At 44.9% G+C, this 18,137-nt stretch overlaps 1 protein-coding gene and 1 non-coding gene across 2 annotated transcripts in view; both read left to right on the top strand.

Annotated features, from left to right (window-relative positions):
- The window catches only part of Cpvl (carboxypeptidase vitellogenic like), a 102,754-nt gene extending 95,600 nt beyond the window's left edge, over nt 1–7,154 (top strand). Inside the window, exon 11 of the mRNA XM_034519486.2 lies at nt 6,855–7,154. Coding sequence (XP_034375377.1) covers nt 6,855–6,965 — 111 coding nt within the window. The 3' untranslated portion in view covers nt 6,966–7,154. The remainder of the gene's footprint in view (nt 1–6,854) is intronic.
- Nucleotides 7,155–8,242: 1,088 nt separating this feature from the next.
- Nucleotides 8,243–8,373, top strand: LOC117721098 (small nucleolar RNA SNORA17). The gene has a single exon (XR_004608373.1). It is a non-coding gene; the product is annotated as a small nucleolar RNA SNORA17 (small nucleolar RNA).
- Nucleotides 8,374–18,137: the final 9,764 nt, after the last annotated feature.

Raw genomic sequence — 18,137 nt, forward strand, 5'->3', positions numbered from 1 at the left:
ACAGAAGTGTTTGGGAAATACTTCATATTCAAACAATGGCACTTGGGTTTACTTTGAATACAAGGAAGCATGCCAGAACGTACTCTGTTTGTCTGGGAAGGACAAAAATGTAAGAGAACCATTGTCTCGGGTTTATCTAAGGCCTTAGTTTGCATTGTTAGGCTCTGTGGTGTTACCTTCACCTCAGCTAATTTTATGTACTGACTTTATGCCACTAAGTCTGGAGCTGAGCAGTGAACTGTCCAATCAGCTCTTCTGACTCTATAGGAAAGGCTCGGCACAGCCCTGCCAGAACATCTTAGGAAGTAAAGTCTGGGTGGGTTGGCAGGCTCATGGTGTGCGATATCCAGTATACTATGAGCCATCCCCACTGGTAGAGGGCACTGACGTCTTAGCCGCTGCCCGCCTTCCCAATCCTCACACAAAAGAATCCTCTAGATCCCGATGTAAGATAACGGGTAAGGGTAAATAATGAGCTGAGCTGTGCTTTCTACCTTCCTGTGGGTATCAAATGCAAAAACTGGAAGGGAAGTTTCAATTACTTTCTAATTGCATCAAATGCTGTGTTATAAAGTGAGTTCTGAAAAAGAGAAAAGGCAGAACAGTTTCTTGCCACTCCGCTAAGACAAGTAAGATCTTGCCTTCTTGTCTGCGTGTCATTTGTGTGTTGTGCAACAAAAGGGGGTTGGCACTACCTATGGGGAGTGGGGGAGGGGACAGAGAGAAGGAATGAGATGGACGATGGCGCTGGCAGTGGAAGGGGTACGCTCCCGGGGAGTTAAGCTCAGCCTGCTTGATGGAGGATGCTCTCATGGGTTAAACTGTTCTCTTGCTCCCAAGGGCAAGAGGGATCCCTAATATGGGAATCAAAATACGTTTGAAGATTAATATTTTCACTCCTGATGAGTGAATTGTAATTCTTTTATTCTAAATAAGTAGGTTACTAAGTTGTGTGTATGTGTATGTATATTTATTTTTAGTGCCTCACATCCTTCTCTTACTCTGGTAATTAAAAGGAAATATGTTTATTCGACCATAAAAACTTAAGACAATAGTGCTATGGCCAGTTGAGAGCTTATGTTTCTCTATCAGACTATGGAGTGGAAGTAATGTCTGTTGTAGACAGAACACCAGGTATTCTTTCATGTGAGCTCTCTCTTTGATTTCTTTTCAATTTTTCCTTTTTTGAAAATAGATTTTTTTTCTCACATGCTACATCAAGATTACAGTTTCCCTTTTCTTTATTCCTTCCAGTTCCTGCCCACCTCCCCTCCCATCCAGACCCACCCTTCTGTCTCTCATTACAAAATCAGCAAGATTCTAAGGGGTAATAATCAGATATAACTTAATATAATATAATATAATATAATATAATACATAGGAATTGGACAAGACAAACAGAAGGAAAAGAACCCAACAGAAGGCACAAGAAACAGAGACCTGTTTGTTTGCACACCCAGGATTCCCATAAAAAAATCACTAAACTGGAAGCCATGATATATACACAAAGGACCTACAGAGTGAAAAGAGAGAAGAAAAACAATATATAAGTAAAATAAAGTAAACATAAAAATAAGATAAAATTTAAGAAAAATAAACAAAAAGACCGGCCTGACATGATACTGTGAGACAGGAGCCTCCAAAGGCGCCGTGGAGTCTCTTCTCTTGTTAGAGTGACCAGCCATCCCAGATAGTTTGATACTATTTTACATTTAAAACTAAAGTCCTATATCCTCCAAATCCCTCAACCCTGAGCAAAATGGGATACCTGGCGACCTTAAGTCTTATCTCCATTTTACAAATAAGAAAATAAGAGGTCAATAAGTCACCATACATATCCCAATCTGGGCTCAACCCCAACTGTGCCAGGCTCTGGGTGGCTGCACCGAACACCCTTCCGCACTGCACTGTTCCTCTCGGTGTCAGCTGACAGTGTCCAGGGAGAGAGCAATACCGACGTTAGTCGCCATCAGGACCACAGAGTGAGCTGGAGGCTTGTCTGATGATGGGAAATAAAAACTGCAGTGACTGTTAAGAGTGTTCATAGCATGCTGCTGACCTAACCGGCGGGGTAAGGCTGAGTGACCTGATGTACATGGGCCTTTGCCTCTCAGCTGATCATGGAATATCTGAAAAGGAATCAGTTTCTGGATGGTAAGGTTTCGTCTGTCTTAACACCACGATCATGAGCTTTGTTCTTCATTTCACATGTGATGTCTCTTCCACATTCTCTTTGCATTCTTTTATCCCATCCAGTAGTTCAGAGACATCAACACTCCCCCATTATAATTTGCTAGTAATGTGCTTTTACTACCCACCCAAACTTAATATTTGCCTAAGAATCATGCCATAGATATCCTAATTTATGAAATATACCCGGTTTGATATATTTGCCACGTTCCAAATACAAAAGGAGATTTTTAACTGTTTTCACTCATTTTATACCACTTTTGTGTAAGTGGTGAGGTTATTTTTTTGTCATTATTATTAATATTCATTATTTGTGTCCATCATTTAGGGACCAGTTTTTCTTCTGTTTGATGAACAACCTTTAACCTTTCTGTTGGCAAAATGTGCTCCCCCTCCCATGTTTCTCATTTCCTTGAAAATGTCTCAGGGAGCCACCATGTGTAAAGAGAGGCTAGGCCGGCAAATCTTTCAGAATTCTGGGGACACTTTTCACTCTCTGGTTTTCATCATTTCTGTAATTAACCCTCCTTCTTTTTCTGGGAAAATGGTTTTCCTTTTTAAAAATGTTTTACTTTATTTCATGTGGTGTGTGTGTGTGTGTGTGTGTGTGTGTGTGTGTGTGCCTGCCTGAGTGTATGTATATGCACTCTGTGTGTGTGTGCCTGAGGTTGTCAGCAGAGGGAATCGGCTCCCCAGAACTGGAGTTACACGTCGTTCTGTGCTGCTCTGTAGGTACTGGGAAGCAAACCTTGGTCTTCTGCAGGAGCAGTTGGCATTCTGGTTTGCTGAGCCAGCTCTCCACCCGATCCTGTCTCCAGTTGCAGCACCATACTTTTATGTGCTTAGGTGCCATTTTCTCTGTATTGATCCTATTTAGGGTTCTTAATCTTCCCCAGACTGAGAACAGGTAGCTTTTATCAAGTCTGAACAATTATTACCAATCAGTATTTCCTTTACCCTGTCCCTTATGTTTTTATCCTTGAAGTCCAGCCAAGAACAATCAGATTCACTGAAGTCTCCAGCCTTTCTTCTCTGCTCTATGTATGGTATGCTCTATGTATGGTATGCTGCTATACGCCATGCTCCAGTCTGGATGCTGTTGACTAACCTACTAACATGAACTTCTGTTTCTAATGTATCTTACTTCTACTATGTCTAATCTACTATAATACTGTCTGTTCTCAGTTTCAATTTTATTAGAATTTATTTTTATTGTATGTGTATATGTATATACGTATGCATTATATATATATATTGTATGTATTATAGGCTATGCTTACCTGCGTGTTTATGAACCTTGTGTGAGTATGTCACCTATGAAGGTCAGAAGAAGGTGTCACCACTTTGTTCAGTTCAGCGGTGAGAGGGTTTCTTTTTTTGTTTGTTTGTTTTTTGTTTTTTGTTTTTTTTAAAAGACTGGTTTAATATCACTTCTCTCTCTGCTTTAATATCCTCTCTCTCTCTCTCTCTCTCTCTCTCTCTCTCTCTCCCTCTCTCTCTCCCTCTCTCTCTCACTCTCTCTCTCTCTCTATCTCTCTCTCTATCTCTATCTTGGTGAGAGGGTTTCAGTGGAGCCAGCAACTGGGATGCTGAGGCTTTCCCGTCTATGACTTCCTCCCTCATGGACCTAATGGGAAATTTACTGTTTCCCAGCGCCAAGCCTGCATTCTCTTTTCTTCTTCTTCTTCTCCTTCTTCTTCTTCTTCTTCTTCTTCTTCTTCTTCTTCTTCTTCTTCTTCTTCTTCTTCTTCTTCTTCTTCTTCTTCTTCTTCTTCTTCTTCCTCCTCCTCCTCCTCTTCTTCTTCTTCCTCTTCCCCTCCCTCTTTCCCTCCCCCTTCCCCTCCCCCTCCCCCTCTTCCTCTTCCTCTTCTTCTTCTTTTTTTGGAGGTTTTTTTTTGGGAGGTTGCTCTTCCTCATACCCCTCAGACTGTAAGGTCCTTTCTCTTTATACCCATAACCAGGATGACCCACACTGAAGCTCCAACTGGATTTCTCTAGGAACACACAATACTGTGATAGCTACATTTGTATCCACTGAGGCACCTAGAAGTGACATTTCACCTCTTATTCAATTGCTAGTCTGCAAGTGCATGATGGGAAACCCCAAGGATGGCTCCTGCTGTGCGTTGCTGAGGCAGCCTTGCCTCGATTATCTTTGATGCTCTGGTTATCATGGACAGTTCTTGCTTCACTCATAGTCAGAGGTGTCTGCTGATGATCCATGGCTTGTCCCTGACTCTTGTCTTCAGTTACTTTACCTTTTCAATGTGACTTTTCCCGAGTGTATATTTTAGTTTGACCAGTCGTTACCTTCTGATAGCTAGAAGCCATGATTTCATAGATAGGGTGTGTAATGAAGATAGTAAAAGGACTTTAAGTTTAAACTGGAAAGTCTAACAGGCAGGTGTCCCTCGTGTATCAGTTTGCAGTGGACACTGGGCTCCTCCAACCCATCCTACCTCTTGTAGTTTCCACGGGTCCCTTATCCATTGTCCTGAACAACAGTACCACCTTTTGCAAATCTGTTCAGGTCAGAAGCTTGAAGTGGGGCCAGCGGTGGAGGACGATTGCCACTTGGCCTTTATATCTGATTAATCTTTAATTCCACTGGTTCCGCTCTGGTACCTCTCCTCACTCCCACTCCTCCTCTTTCCTATGAGCCTACACCATCCTTCATTCGAGCTGGTGGTCCTCCATTGTTTATTCAGGGATCACTCCTTTCAAAGCCTCCTCATTAGATATGACGTAATTTTTACTGTGGAAATCGGAGCATGCCATTCCCTCCGTACAACCATCCAGGTTCTGCCTGGAATAGGCAGATCCACAGGCAGCTGAAGTTGATTTGGTTGCCGGAGACTGGAGGGATGAGGACTAGGCAGACAAAGTATCAGCTGCTGTTTCCTTTGGGACAATGAAAATAGTCCAAAATGACCTACCAGTGATAGAGGATGCGCTAAATGTGACTGGATTTTATACCTTAAAGTGATTGAAAATGTAGTTTCATGTTAAGTATATTTTTACTGAAACTAAAAATAAATTCCCAAACATCTCTAATCTGTTCATCGCAGCACATCCCAGCAGGCCTGTATCCCAGCAGGCCTGTATCCCCTGGTTGTTTGCCAGTTCAGCTCTCCTCTGTCTCATACTTCTCCTTAATGAGTGGGGCTGCATATAGAAGTGCGTGCCTGCTGTTTCCTGTGCATGCAGGAACAGATTATTCTGTTGGCAGTGCATCCCTGCACCCTGCACCCCTGCATCCCTGTACCTCTATATCCCTACACCTCTGCAACCCTGCACCCTGTACTCTGTACCCCTGCAACCCTGTACCCCTGCACCCTGTACCTCTGTACCCCTGCACCCATGCACCCTGTACCTCTGTACCCCTGTACCCCTGCACCGCTGCATCCTTGTATTCCTGCATCCCTGCATTCTTGTACCCCTGTACCCTTGCACCCCTGCATCTCTGCACCCCTTTACCCCTGCATCCCTGTACTCCTGATCCCTGCATCCCTGCACCACTGTATCCCTCCACCCCTCTACCCCTGCATCCCTGTATTACTGCATCCCTGCACCCCTGCATCCCTGTACTCCTGCGTCCCTGCATCCTTGTACCCCTGTGCCCCTGCATCTCTGCATCTCTGCACCCCTGTACCCCTGCATCTCTGCACCTCTGCATCCCTGTACCCCAGTACCCCTGCACCCCTTGCATCCCCGCACCCCTGCATCCCTTCACTCCTGCACCTGTGCCTGCCCATCATTGTCAGTCCAGGAATCTTTCCCCCAGAGATTCCTGAGAAGTCTGCCCTGACATGTCTGCATCACAAGCCCATTGTGACTTCCTTTGCATTCTGGGCTCTGAAAAAGCCCCAACTGGAAAGCCTCTCCTGCTAGGTCCACATCTGTAGGTCCAGGGAGAATTGAAATCTTTCACTAAAAACTACCTTAGAGTGATGGTTTAAGTGCTTGCATAACCCTTTTAAAATTCATGGCACACTTATGACCCCCAGAACATCTGGAACACATGAGCGTAGAGGCTCCCAAAATACATCATTTCTGAGGATGAGGCTATTTCCATCTGGGAAGCCTTGAGATTAATCTTGTCACATTTACATATGTAATCACAAGCCCACCACATTTGGTCGCACACCCCTGAGAGCTGCTGAGTGGCTTGCATCCTTGATTTGTGAGTGGTGAGACTTAGCTGGCTAATTAAAAGACAGAGTAGGCTCTGTCTGTCTGACCTCCATGGGGAAACCTTCCTACCTCCAGGTCATCTAGGTAAAACTTAAGGGTGCAACACTCACTCTCAGCTAGGAGCTCAGGAGCAGAAACTCACTCTGAAGTGGGAAAGAGAAGTCATTTGGAAAATGATGCAAATTGGTATAAAATCTAAGAACTGAAGCTGAAAAGCTTCCTGGACTCTAAGGTAACTTATCACTAGGAGAGCATATAACTCTAAGGCTTGTGGAAGGAAGTCTTCTGTATTTATTTCTGTTTTCTGTCTGGGGACAGAACTCAAGGACTCCACCCTCTAGGCAAGGGCTCTACCACTGAGCTACATAACGACACCATTCTGAATTTCACATACATTTCAAGTAGTGTTTAATCTGAGTTTCTATTGAAAATATTTATTTCCCTGTGTTCTTTTGTCTTTGGTCTCCAAGGTAATCGTCCGAGGTGGAGGACACATTTTGCCCTATGACCAGCCAATGAGATCTTTTGATATGATCAATCGTTTCATCTATGACAGAGGATGGGAACCTTATAATTCATAAGCTACATTCCAGAAACAGGAGTCTTAATCACAAAAGAATGTTGTTTTAAGAAAACCAAAGATGTCATGTAAATTAAAAATGCCTTTAAAAAAAATATTTTCAAGGTACTTTTTAACCAATAAAAGTTTCCCTGAAACATGTGACCTTTTGAATGACACTTAGGGATCATGCACACACTTAAGTGAAAATCATGTGTCTTGATTTATGGGATGGGAAAAAATGGGTTCTGAGGCACTAATGGAATATCTAACCCCTTCCAGAGCAGAAAGTACAATAAATTAATAGACTTGTCACACCATCTGGTTCTGTAAATACTAAGACAGTTTATCTCATGACACATCTGTCCTAGTGACTCTGTATTAGTGTCCTTGGCAGCCAGAAACAACTAAGGAAAGGTAGATTAACTTTGGCTGGAGGTTTCAGCCCATCTCAGCAGGAAAAGCACAGCAGGTCTCAGACCCCGGCAGCAGAAGTGTGTAGAGAGACTGTTCACATAGCAGTGGGCCAGGAAGCAGAGCATTAGGCTAAATCTGGGCTGGATTGTTCCTCCAGAGTTCACCCCTGGGTCCTCAGAGCTGAGCCCCACATCCTGGGTTCCACAGCCTCCAGAATCAGTTTAACCTGCTCACAACATGAGCCTGTGGAGACATTTAAGATTCAAACTGTAACAGCCTCTGATGATGCTGATGAATATTACTGAAAAACAACAACTGAGTTGTTCATCCCAAAGGGAGGATGTAGGTACAACAGTCTCCAGAGGGGATTTTCATCACAGGAAGTCTCCACATAGAAGCTACCTTGTAATTCTCAGAGACAGACACCTTCCTTGGAGAAGAATAATGTCATTAGCTCTCAGTAAGCAGGGAATCTGATGCACAGAGAGGACTCAATCTGCTTTCTCTTTTTTGGCGTTTGTTGGCTTGGTTGAGTTGTACACATTCAGTCAACAGCCTGTAGGGCACATTAGAGGAGCCATCTTAAATCTGAGGTTTAACTTATCTGCTTCCTGTAATTAAATAAAGAGCAGCCTAATTTTATGTCACTGTTAGAATTAAAATTTGAGCTAACCTGGCACCAAAATGTAAGTGTTTGGGAACATATACTCACTGGCCTCCTTCTGGCTAAACTGTCACATCCAGGCTTATTTGTCTTTGACACACACGTCTTTGAAATTCTACAGCATACTCAGGTCTAGGGCATGTATCCGGTAGGTATGATTTGGCTCACTGGAGAATTAATTCCCACCCCTCCACCTTTTTTTTTTTTTTGAAAACAGACCTGCCCTTAGACCTGCAGGTGTGGCTGTTATGTCACATGTACATCAGTAGGTGGCAGAGAGAAGAGAGGCTACACGTCTATGTTGAGTGTTCAGATCTATGAATAGCTGAATGTTTTGTAGCCTAAGATTCCCTGAAAAAAAGTAAGCCTTGGATAACACTCAGTCTAGTGCCAGGGGGCCTGGACAAGGAGCTAGCCCAAGATGCTCCTCATTCTGGTGTCAGGCATGCCCAGACGGGCTCCCAGGAGAGAGAGCAAGCTGGAGACTAGAACCCCTCTGGGGACCCTAGGCCCTGGATGGGAGAACCCAAGAGAGACACTTCTCTACAATGGGCTACTTGAGGTGAGCCAGGGAAGGAGCAAGCCAAGATAATCTCCAGACCAGAGTAATGGGACCCGGATATGGAACTAGCCTAGGATGACCACCAGGCCTGTGGGGGAGGCAGATCATGCACAAGATGATTCCCCACCCAGCACCGTAACACATGAGCAGGGTATAACACAACTGAGACTACTCCTGAGACAGCCTCAGACACTCAGGGCATCCCAGGTACCACTAAAAGGAGCAAGTAAGTGGTGGAGAAATGAGAAAGAGAAACAGAAGAACATGGGCACAACAGAGAGAGGCAGGGCTGGAGACTCGCGGTAAGGAGGAACAGCCCAATGTGAGTAGCCAATGATGCCACTTGGAACCATGACGTGGTTTTGGCCTGTGCTGCCACTGAGGGCACATTTGGTCCATGGCCTTCCAGCAGCAGGGATCTGTTGCCACCAAAGGCCAGGCAGACATATCTGGTCTGGGCTGCCACAAGCCCTGCACATATCAGAAGTTGCAGGTGAACTGCCCCAAGGATATAAGCATTAGAGAGCTGGCCTTATCACTCATCTCCCTCCTCCCCTCCCCTCTCACCACATGGGGCAAGCAGGAGAGCTGGCCCTGGAGTCATCAGTTGGAGAGATGGTCCTGCCCCTCTCCTGCTGTAGCACTCACCTTATCTGGACAGCACGGTAGAATTGGCCCTGGATATGGGAATTGTGGATGAGCTGGCCTGAGGGTGTGAGTGTGGGAGAGCCAGCTCTGCCTCCTGTTTGCTGTACAGTGGTGTCATAGAAGGAGAGATCCCCTTCCCTTTTGCTCTCGCCACCTGTGGTAGGTGGGAGAGTTGGCCTCAATGAGGTCATGAAAGCAGGAGAGTTGTCCCTGCCCCTCACTTGATGACACGGGCAGAACAGTAGAGCTGACCCTGACGGAGGGTGGGGTGAGCTGGTCCTAGAGATATGAGCTCCAGAGAACCAGTCCTGTCTCTTGTCTGCTGGGTGATGAGGTACAGGTGAGGGAGAGACACCCTCCTCCCCTCCTTTGTCCCTTGCCATCTATAGCAGATGGGAGTGCTGCCCCAGGGTCATGAGAGTGGGAGAACTGGCCATATCCCACACCAGCTGCAACACTCAGGAGAAAGGACTCTGTATCTCATCCGGGCACCAGGGTAGAGCTGGTTGCTGCAGGTGTGATGTTGCTAGTGAGCTGACCTGACCCTAAGGGTGTTAGAGCAGGAGAGCTGGTGGGCTGACCAGCTCAGATACCTCTCAGCCCCAGATCCAGGACTTTGAATGGACCCACCCCAGGATCTACTCCATCAGTGAAATTCTGGAGTGCATGAAGGGGCCAGTTCAGTGGTTCTACAGATCCAAACTATAGGATCTCCATGACACAGGGCAACAATAGAATATCTGAAAGGAGTCCTGCCTACCTGGTGCACGTGCAGAGGGCACTTGTGGTGGTCAGGTCTCTTTCACGATGGGGTTCCATTGACCAGATTCAGGCTATCAGGTTTGCTGGTAAGGGCTTTTACTGCTGAGGCTTCAGCTGGCCCTTTATTTTAACTTTTAAGTTTACTTTCATGAGGCAGGTTTTAATTTAATTTGATTATTTTATTGTATTGAGGAAGAATCTCACTATGTAAACTTTCATGGCCTTAAAGTTATGACAATTTTTCTGCCTCTGCTTCCCAAGTTCTGGAATTATAAACGTGAGTCACCATACCCAGTAAGAGCTTGGATATTTTAAATTTGATATTTACTTTACTTTCTGTAGTCTCTACTTTAATTAACATGTCCTATGTTTTACTACCCATATATGTTAAGAATGTAATTAGACATTTGAATATACCGTTAGTGTTTTGTTTTGCAGAGCCAAGTGAACACACAGCCTCATACATGTTAAGCAAGTGTTCCAGCAGAAACTACACACTAAGCCCACAGATTTTTAATGAAAAGATTTGACAGAAATAATGTTTGGACACTGCTATTTGGGAGGACCAAAAAAGTCTAATTTAAAAGTAGTGTTAAATTTAGTGCTGATTTTCTGAAGTTAAAAGGGGACAGGGAGAAAGTGGGGAAGGAAAGAGGAAAGAAGGGGAGAAGAAGGAGGAGGAAACAGAGAGGAAAGGGGTAGGGAAGGAGGTAGGAGAGATGAGGGAGGAGGAGTGTGGGAAGCGGCTCCGCTCTCACCATTACAAGGTGGCGCTTGGCATAGGCATTGCTTGAGAGAAAAGACAACTCCGTATATGGAGTTGTATGCGCTGAGAGGTGTGGTTACCCGATCACCCCACCTCGCATCATTGAGAATGGCCAATCACCAGTGACTTCGTGGCAGTTGCTGATAGGATCAAGGCAATGCTTATAAGGGGATGCAGGAAAAAGAAGAGAAGAGAGAGAGAAGAAGCAGCTCGCTGTACAGGGATAGCTGAATAAACCGCTTGAAGAAGAACACGGTTGCCGTTGCCTTATTCTGCTGGTCGGACGTGGGTAGTGACAGAGGAGGGAACAGAAAAAAGAGAAAGGGGGAGGGGATGGAATGAGGGAGGGATGGAGGAGGGAAGAAGAGAGGGAGAGAGGGAGAGGGAAGAAGCAGTAGACACAGGATTTACTTTGAAAGTTGTCTCCATTTGGCTCCTGAGAAGCTACATCTGTAAGTGCATTTGAATTATGAGTCTCTGCAAAGTTCAAAGACTTGTCATTTAAGGAATGCTGCCAAATTATCTTTTGTCGTGCCACCAGAATATATACAGACAGAAAACAAGGCCTGGATGTCGACACGAATCATGTGACTAAAACACCTGATGAGCAGAAAGTCCAGTTATTGTCCCTCCACTCTTCCCTGCATCTGCTGATACATAGACCATGACATACTTGTGTCAATTTTATGCTGTTTAGGAAATGTCCTGTTCTTCATGCAAGGTGCTTGAAGGGAAACTCTGGCTGGGGTCTCTTCAGCTCCATTATCACAGGGGGAGCTTGTATGGTGGGGGGGGGGTGACATAGAGCTACCTGCACGAGTGTGCTGACTTTTCTTACATAGTATCAAGGTTATTGCTATTACAGTGCTGGAGATTTTAAAAGCATCCAGGAAAAAAAAAAACCTGAAAGTGACTAATTTTTGTTGTCCTTAGCATACTGAACCTAGGAATTAAGCACAGGCAGTTGTGATTTATGTCTACTGGAGACCAAGAGAAGACATCTGCTCAATCATTTTAGCAGGACTTTTGGCAAGCAGGGTTGTGTGATGCAGGGCCCAGTGCATTCCCCTGGGCTTTGGCTGCGTGAGGAAGGCAGGGCCATAGCTGCTGCCCCAATGGATTTTGTAGGAAGTGTTGTTGTGTCTAGCCAAATCTTTGGGGGTGAATACTAATCTTTTTCTTAAATGTTTAATTTTCAAATTCCAAAAGTAAGAGGGGCTTACTGCAAAGTAAATAAACAATCTCACAGCACACAAAACTGAGTGACGACTGTGAACTTGTACCTATGCTTCAAAGACTGGTGTTTGTGGGAGAGACGGGGAGCCACTACCAAAATATCACACAGAGAGAGAGAGAGAGAGAGAGAGAGAGAGAGAGAGAGAGAGAGAGAGAGAGAGAGAGAGAGAGAACCCCTACGAAGATACTGTGACTAGAAGAAAGGGACACAGATGCATTAGATGCTTTGGCAGCCAGCAATCAAGATCTTCCGGACACATGCCAGTGTCGAATCTCAGCAGAAGGGCGGAGCCTGCCTGCTGTTGTCCAGTGAGAGATGAAGGGCGGAGCCTGCCTGTTGTTGACTGGCATTGGAAGTACTGGAGAACTTCCCAGTGGCTATTTTCAAGCAGAAATCAAATGTGTATATCTACAAATGTCATAAAAATAGCTGAAGTTCTCACACATGGACAAAGAGAGGGCAGAACAAGAGATACCCCAGGACCAAGGGAGAGAGCAAGTGATGCTGTGCTCACAGACCTTCCTCCAGCTGGGTCCTCCTGCGGCGGCACACCACTTAAACCAAGAGACAAAACTCATTTTGTGTGACAAGGACCCAGGGGCAAATCTGGCCTAGTGCCCTGCCCTTGGAACCTTCTAACACAGAGAAAGTACTTCACGAATAACTCCAGAGCCTGTCGTCTAGCAGAGGACGCTCCAACACCGCTAGAGAGTAGAAGAAGAAGTGATTGCTTACTCCCCATTGAAGAAAGTGGGTGCTGCCCAACCAACACCGAGTCTCAGCATTGCTGTGCGGGTACAGCGGAACAGCAAGGTCTGAACATTCCCCCATTTGGCTCTTATTTTTCTCCTCCCACTCCTAGTATTATTTTAAATCTGAATTAAAAAAAAAAACCTCCCTAAACTCCTTTAATCGAGACAGGAGAAGCCTCGGGTCCACAACAAGCTGACAGGACTAACTTCCAAGCAACCTTGGCTTACTTTTCCCCTTCTGTGTCTATTCACCGAGGAAACGCTCTGGAAGTCCGCCTACCAAATGGTATCGGTAGAGTGTGAAGTTTTGTTTCTGTATTAAAATCCCGACACTGCGGTGGGTATGTGGGACAACAGCAGCAGCTAGCACAGGCTGCTTGTCATTTGCCAAGTCCAGCCTCCCCAGGGAAGAGAACTATTCTGTAAGGAGGACATTTTGTAATGGCCCTATCCTGTGATTCACTGGAGGAAAGAGACAGAGGCTTGGGTGGCCAAAATAAACAAAAGTTCAAAAAAATATACACGGCTTTTGTGACAAAAGCTCAAAGTGCCTCTGCATTCAAAAACTGAAGTTGACTTTGGACGGGGTGGAGGGGCCATGGGCAGGGACTTTGTTACTCCCACAGCAAGACCTTCTCAGTGACATTTCAGCGGTTGCAGTGGACTGCCGAAGAAATAAGATCTCAAATTGCTTGCTCAAATGAGCTCTACTGCCCCCCCCCCAAAAAAAAAACCCTTCATATTAGTTAGGCTTGAGTCACAGAACAGCTCCTCAGGGATCTAGTTTCACAGCCAATGAGACACGTAGCTCTCCTTTGGTCTCATTCGCACAGTGAACTCCACCAAGCTTGACCTCTGCACAAAAGCTCAGAGACAGGAGGAGGGAACTTCCAAAGTCTCTGTTACTCTAACTTGTCAAAGACTCCTCCCTCTTCTGCCTCTTTTGCCCTCTTTCTCTCCCTCATGTGCCACTTTGTAAAGAGTTGATTGTCACAGATTCAAGTCAGAAGCATTGTAAGAGCGAGAAAAAGAATCCAGTAATCTTGGAGCTGGAGCAATGGCTCCATGGCTAAGAGTACTTGTTGCTCTCGAAGAAGACCTGGGTTCAGTTCCCAGCACCCAGGAAGCAAGCAGCACACAAACACCCATAACTCCAGTTCTAGATGATCTCATGCCCTCTCCTGACCTCTGCCTGGACCCAGCACACACATGGTGCACATAAATACATGCAGTCAAAATAATGAAATGCATAAAATAAAATATTTCAAAAAATGCAGGTGAGATTATATATATATATATATATATATATATATATATATATATATATATATATTATCATTAAGTAAAAAAGGAATTCAGTAATCCTGGGTTACTAGGCTATTCCAGGTACAGTGATTAACCCCAAAACAGTTAATTTTAAATTACTTGTGGCAACATCTGCCCAAGCAGAGTCTCTAGTGAAGAGGATGGTAGCCAAAATAAAGACACAGGAAGGCCTATATCATTCTCTCCTAATTCTTGCTCTAAGCAAGTCCCCACATTCCCAACAGCCAGTGGCACTGGATAAACCAGGAAATCAGAATCTGGAGGTGATGTTAGGTACTAGGGTTTGGTGGCATTGATACAAGAAATGAAACTGAACTTAGGAGGCTCCTTTAAATGGGATGCCAACTGCTTGCAGGAGACTGGCAAGGCTCAAACAGGCAATCAGGCTATCCCTGACAAAGGGAGCTAGCTATGCTCTTTGATGGAATTTCTGGGTGGGCAAAGCTGGTAACCTTCTATTCTCGGTATGCAGTTTCAAAACTTGTCTCTGTGCTTAAGAATCCTGGCCTTGCACTTGTGAGCTTAAGAAGTGGTGAATATTTTCTAACAAAGATAGTGTGTGGGACTCAAAGCCTCAAATTATATTCCCAGCTTAAAGGCATTTCCCCTCACAGTTACCTGGATAGGTTTCATACCAGGACACCAGGAGACCTTGTTTACTGGAGAAGAGACTTGAGATTACACGAGAGGGCTCTATTCTTTAACAAGTGACCATTTTTATATTCAGTCTAGCAGTTGTCTGAAACTGTGATCACTCTCAGGTTCCCAGGTGACCCTGTGGGTGCCCTCTCTTCTCAGCAATGACCTTGTCTCTCTCTTGACTGAGAAGGCCAAAGGGAGTGGCCGGACCTGAATTCACTGTCTACAGCTCCATGTGTCCCTATGGAACCAAATTCAACATAAGAGCAGCAGCTTCCTGGGCCCCTCCTGAGAACAACCCTCTTTGCATAGCTGCCAGCCTCCCCTTGTGTTCAGCAGGTGCCATGCATCATCTGCGTGTTCCCTGCAGTGCCAACACAACTCCTAGAAGGTGTCTTGCTGCTAGCCATTCCCCAGCCCACTTCCATCCACCTAGACCATGCTGCCACCGTGCTCTAGAGTGCACAGCTCAGGGCCACCCAGGCTCAGTGATGTCAAGTGCTAACAGAGGACATCAAGTCCCCTGGCTTGGAAGGCCTTCCATAAACTGGCTCCAGCCACCATCTTTTGGTTTCTCCTACCTGCAAGGGTGAGATTATTTACCCGCAAGCACGCCCAACTTCTATTCTGTCTTGCTTTTGGCTGTCTTTTGATCATGGTCTATCCAAGAAAATTGAAACCAACCTTCAAGATCCAACTGGGTATGAGACATAGTTAAGCTTCATGTCTTTCTGCTTCCTCTGTCCACTCACCCCTGCCCAGTATAACCACTTTTCCCATACATTGCTTCACTGGTAGGACTCACGTGCTTGCCCTCCTCTAAGCTGTTGGACATTTTGTCCCCCCCCCCCCCGCCCCATCTGTCCTTCTCCATTGTGCAGGCTGCTGTCTTCACAGCTCAGAGTCCTTCCTGCAGGAGGAGAAAGGTGGGTGGGGAGCAGCAAAGTTCTGGAAGTTGATCTGGCTTCTTTTTCTCCCAAAAGGAACATGGGGTTGGAGGAATCAGAAATGGGTTAGTAAAACACACGAGAAAAACAGACTGAAAACAAGTCTCCCAGCAGAGAAATTCTGTGCATCCTCTTCCTGGTGGGGCCTAAGATGGATCTGCTTCTGGAGAGAAGGAGCTGTTGGGGGGAGGCTCTAGGGAGCTAGGGATTTCAGCCTCACGCAGGAGCTGCAGGAGGCCACCAGGTAGGCATGACCATGGGGACTGGTTAAGACCTCATTAGCAGAGGCCTATCTCCAGGCCCAAGGCTCTCCGGCCCTGACAGAGCCCTGGGCATGTAGGAGGGGTGGGATAATAAAGATATAAATCTATGTGCCAGTGTGAACTCAGCATGTAAGAGAAGATGGTGTAAAAATGAGTGGATGTCACATCTCTTAGCAATTGAACTGTGGACTAATGCCCATTCCTGGCATTTTAATACACAAGTTGTAGCTGTTTCCACATGAGGAAGGGAACTCAACTTTACTGGACAATATTAACTGAATACTTACTGTGAGCCACGCACTGCTCTAGATAGTGATGAGAAAGGCTGTAGAGTCCTCCTCAAGAACATCATAATTGGTGGAATGTCAGTATTTTAGCTATACATATATATATATACATATATATACATATATATACATATATATACATATATATCATACATATACACATATACATACATACACTCAGACACACCATATACATCATAAATACATATGCAAATACACACACATATATGCATACACACCATATACATTTATATACATATATACATATACATACATACACACATATACACATATATACGTGTGTGTGTGTCTGTGTATATGTGTACCAGACACGCTGATGAGAGATGATTATGTTTGAATGACAACTGTCTCACCACAGTTGAAGCACTTGGCTGTCCATTGGTGGAGCTGTTCAGGAGGTGGAGCCTAGCTGGAGGAAGTACAGATGGAGCACTTCCTGATCCCTGCATTTGTACCCCAAGCTGCCTTACTTCTGGTCCCAATGCCATGCCTTCCTCTTCCCTATTTTTTTCTCCTGTCAAGTATTTTGTCACAATGATGAGAAAAGTAATTATAAAGAAAATATTAGCAGGGTCAATGGAACAAAACAGTTGTGCAGGCCTTCCTGGTGGCTGACAGGAGCCTGCAGGAATGACACAGGCTCTGCTTGCAAGCAGAGCTGTACATAGCAGATGTGGAACCAACAAGGGAAGGGGTCCCAGGCCTCAGGAGGAGAGTAGACAGGTTGAGATGGCAGAGCCATGGGAGGAGACTGATCATGGCGAAGGCTTGAGACTTGTTTCCCTCCCTGCTCACCCTTAGAGCACCAAGTCCACCATATGCACTTGGAGAACAATTATTAAACAGAAGACAGACCACACGTGGCTACTTATGCCTCATTGAAAATCATACACAGCACAAAAATGTAAGTATGTAGGACTTGAAAATTTACCATAAGCCCACAGCATAAATAGACATTCAATACTCTTGGCTTAATTTGTAGAGTTTTTCTTTTCCACGTTGAAGAGATTATGTTCTATTTTCCTCATTTTAACGTGTACAGTTTTTAAAATTGTATTAAAAGTGTTTTTATACATATTTTGACCAAATTCTTGCCTATCACCCAATTCCTCTCAGATACTCCATCACCTCTCTATCTATCCAACCTAAAAAGAAAGAAAAGAAGAATAACAAAGATGAACATCAGAATACACACACACACACACACACACACACACACAGAGAGAGAGAGAGAGAGAGAGAGAGAGAGAGAGAGAAAGAAAGAAAGAAAGAAAGGGAGTTGTTCATTTTAATTACATCCTTTATTCACAGAAATCTTGGCTTCAGCAATTTGGGCCGAGTTCTTCTGAGGCCATCGATCCTCTCTGGGGCCACAGGATATTCAGTACCACGGAATGGGAGGAGGAGCATGCCTGTGACCACCAAACCATAGTCCAAAATTGAGTGACAGCATTGAAGCCTGGCCACTACCTTAGGAAAACCCTTACTTCAGAATGCACAGGGTTTGTCATGACTAGAGAGATCAAGTCTGTGAAAATCCCCGTCCGGGTTTGGGTTGAACCTTGGACTATGTCCTAGAGAGCCATTCCTCAAGCCTTTGTATTTACAGCTAGTGTCTGCCCCCAGCTGTTCCTAATTCTACCACGGAATGACTCAGCTTGCTTCAATATCTGCAACTTGTGACTTCTTAAAGGAGCCGGGCAATATCGTTTTTAACAAAATAAAACAGATCACCCCCATCTTGTATCACCTATGGTTCCCTCTATAAAAACAAACAACAAAAAAAACCATAAAATATGTTTACTTTCAGTGTATAGGTAATAACTCTTCACATTTGGAGATAAAAACATGTCTTTAACATAAATCAGGCTGTTAGTGGAAGCCTCTCGTTCTTCCATGTGTT

Source organism: Arvicanthis niloticus, chromosome 15 (assembly GCF_011762505.2).
Source record: "Arvicanthis niloticus isolate mArvNil1 chromosome 15, mArvNil1.pat.X, whole genome shotgun sequence".
In the NCBI taxonomy this organism is placed as follows: Eukaryota; Metazoa; Chordata; class Mammalia; order Rodentia; family Muridae; genus Arvicanthis; species Arvicanthis niloticus.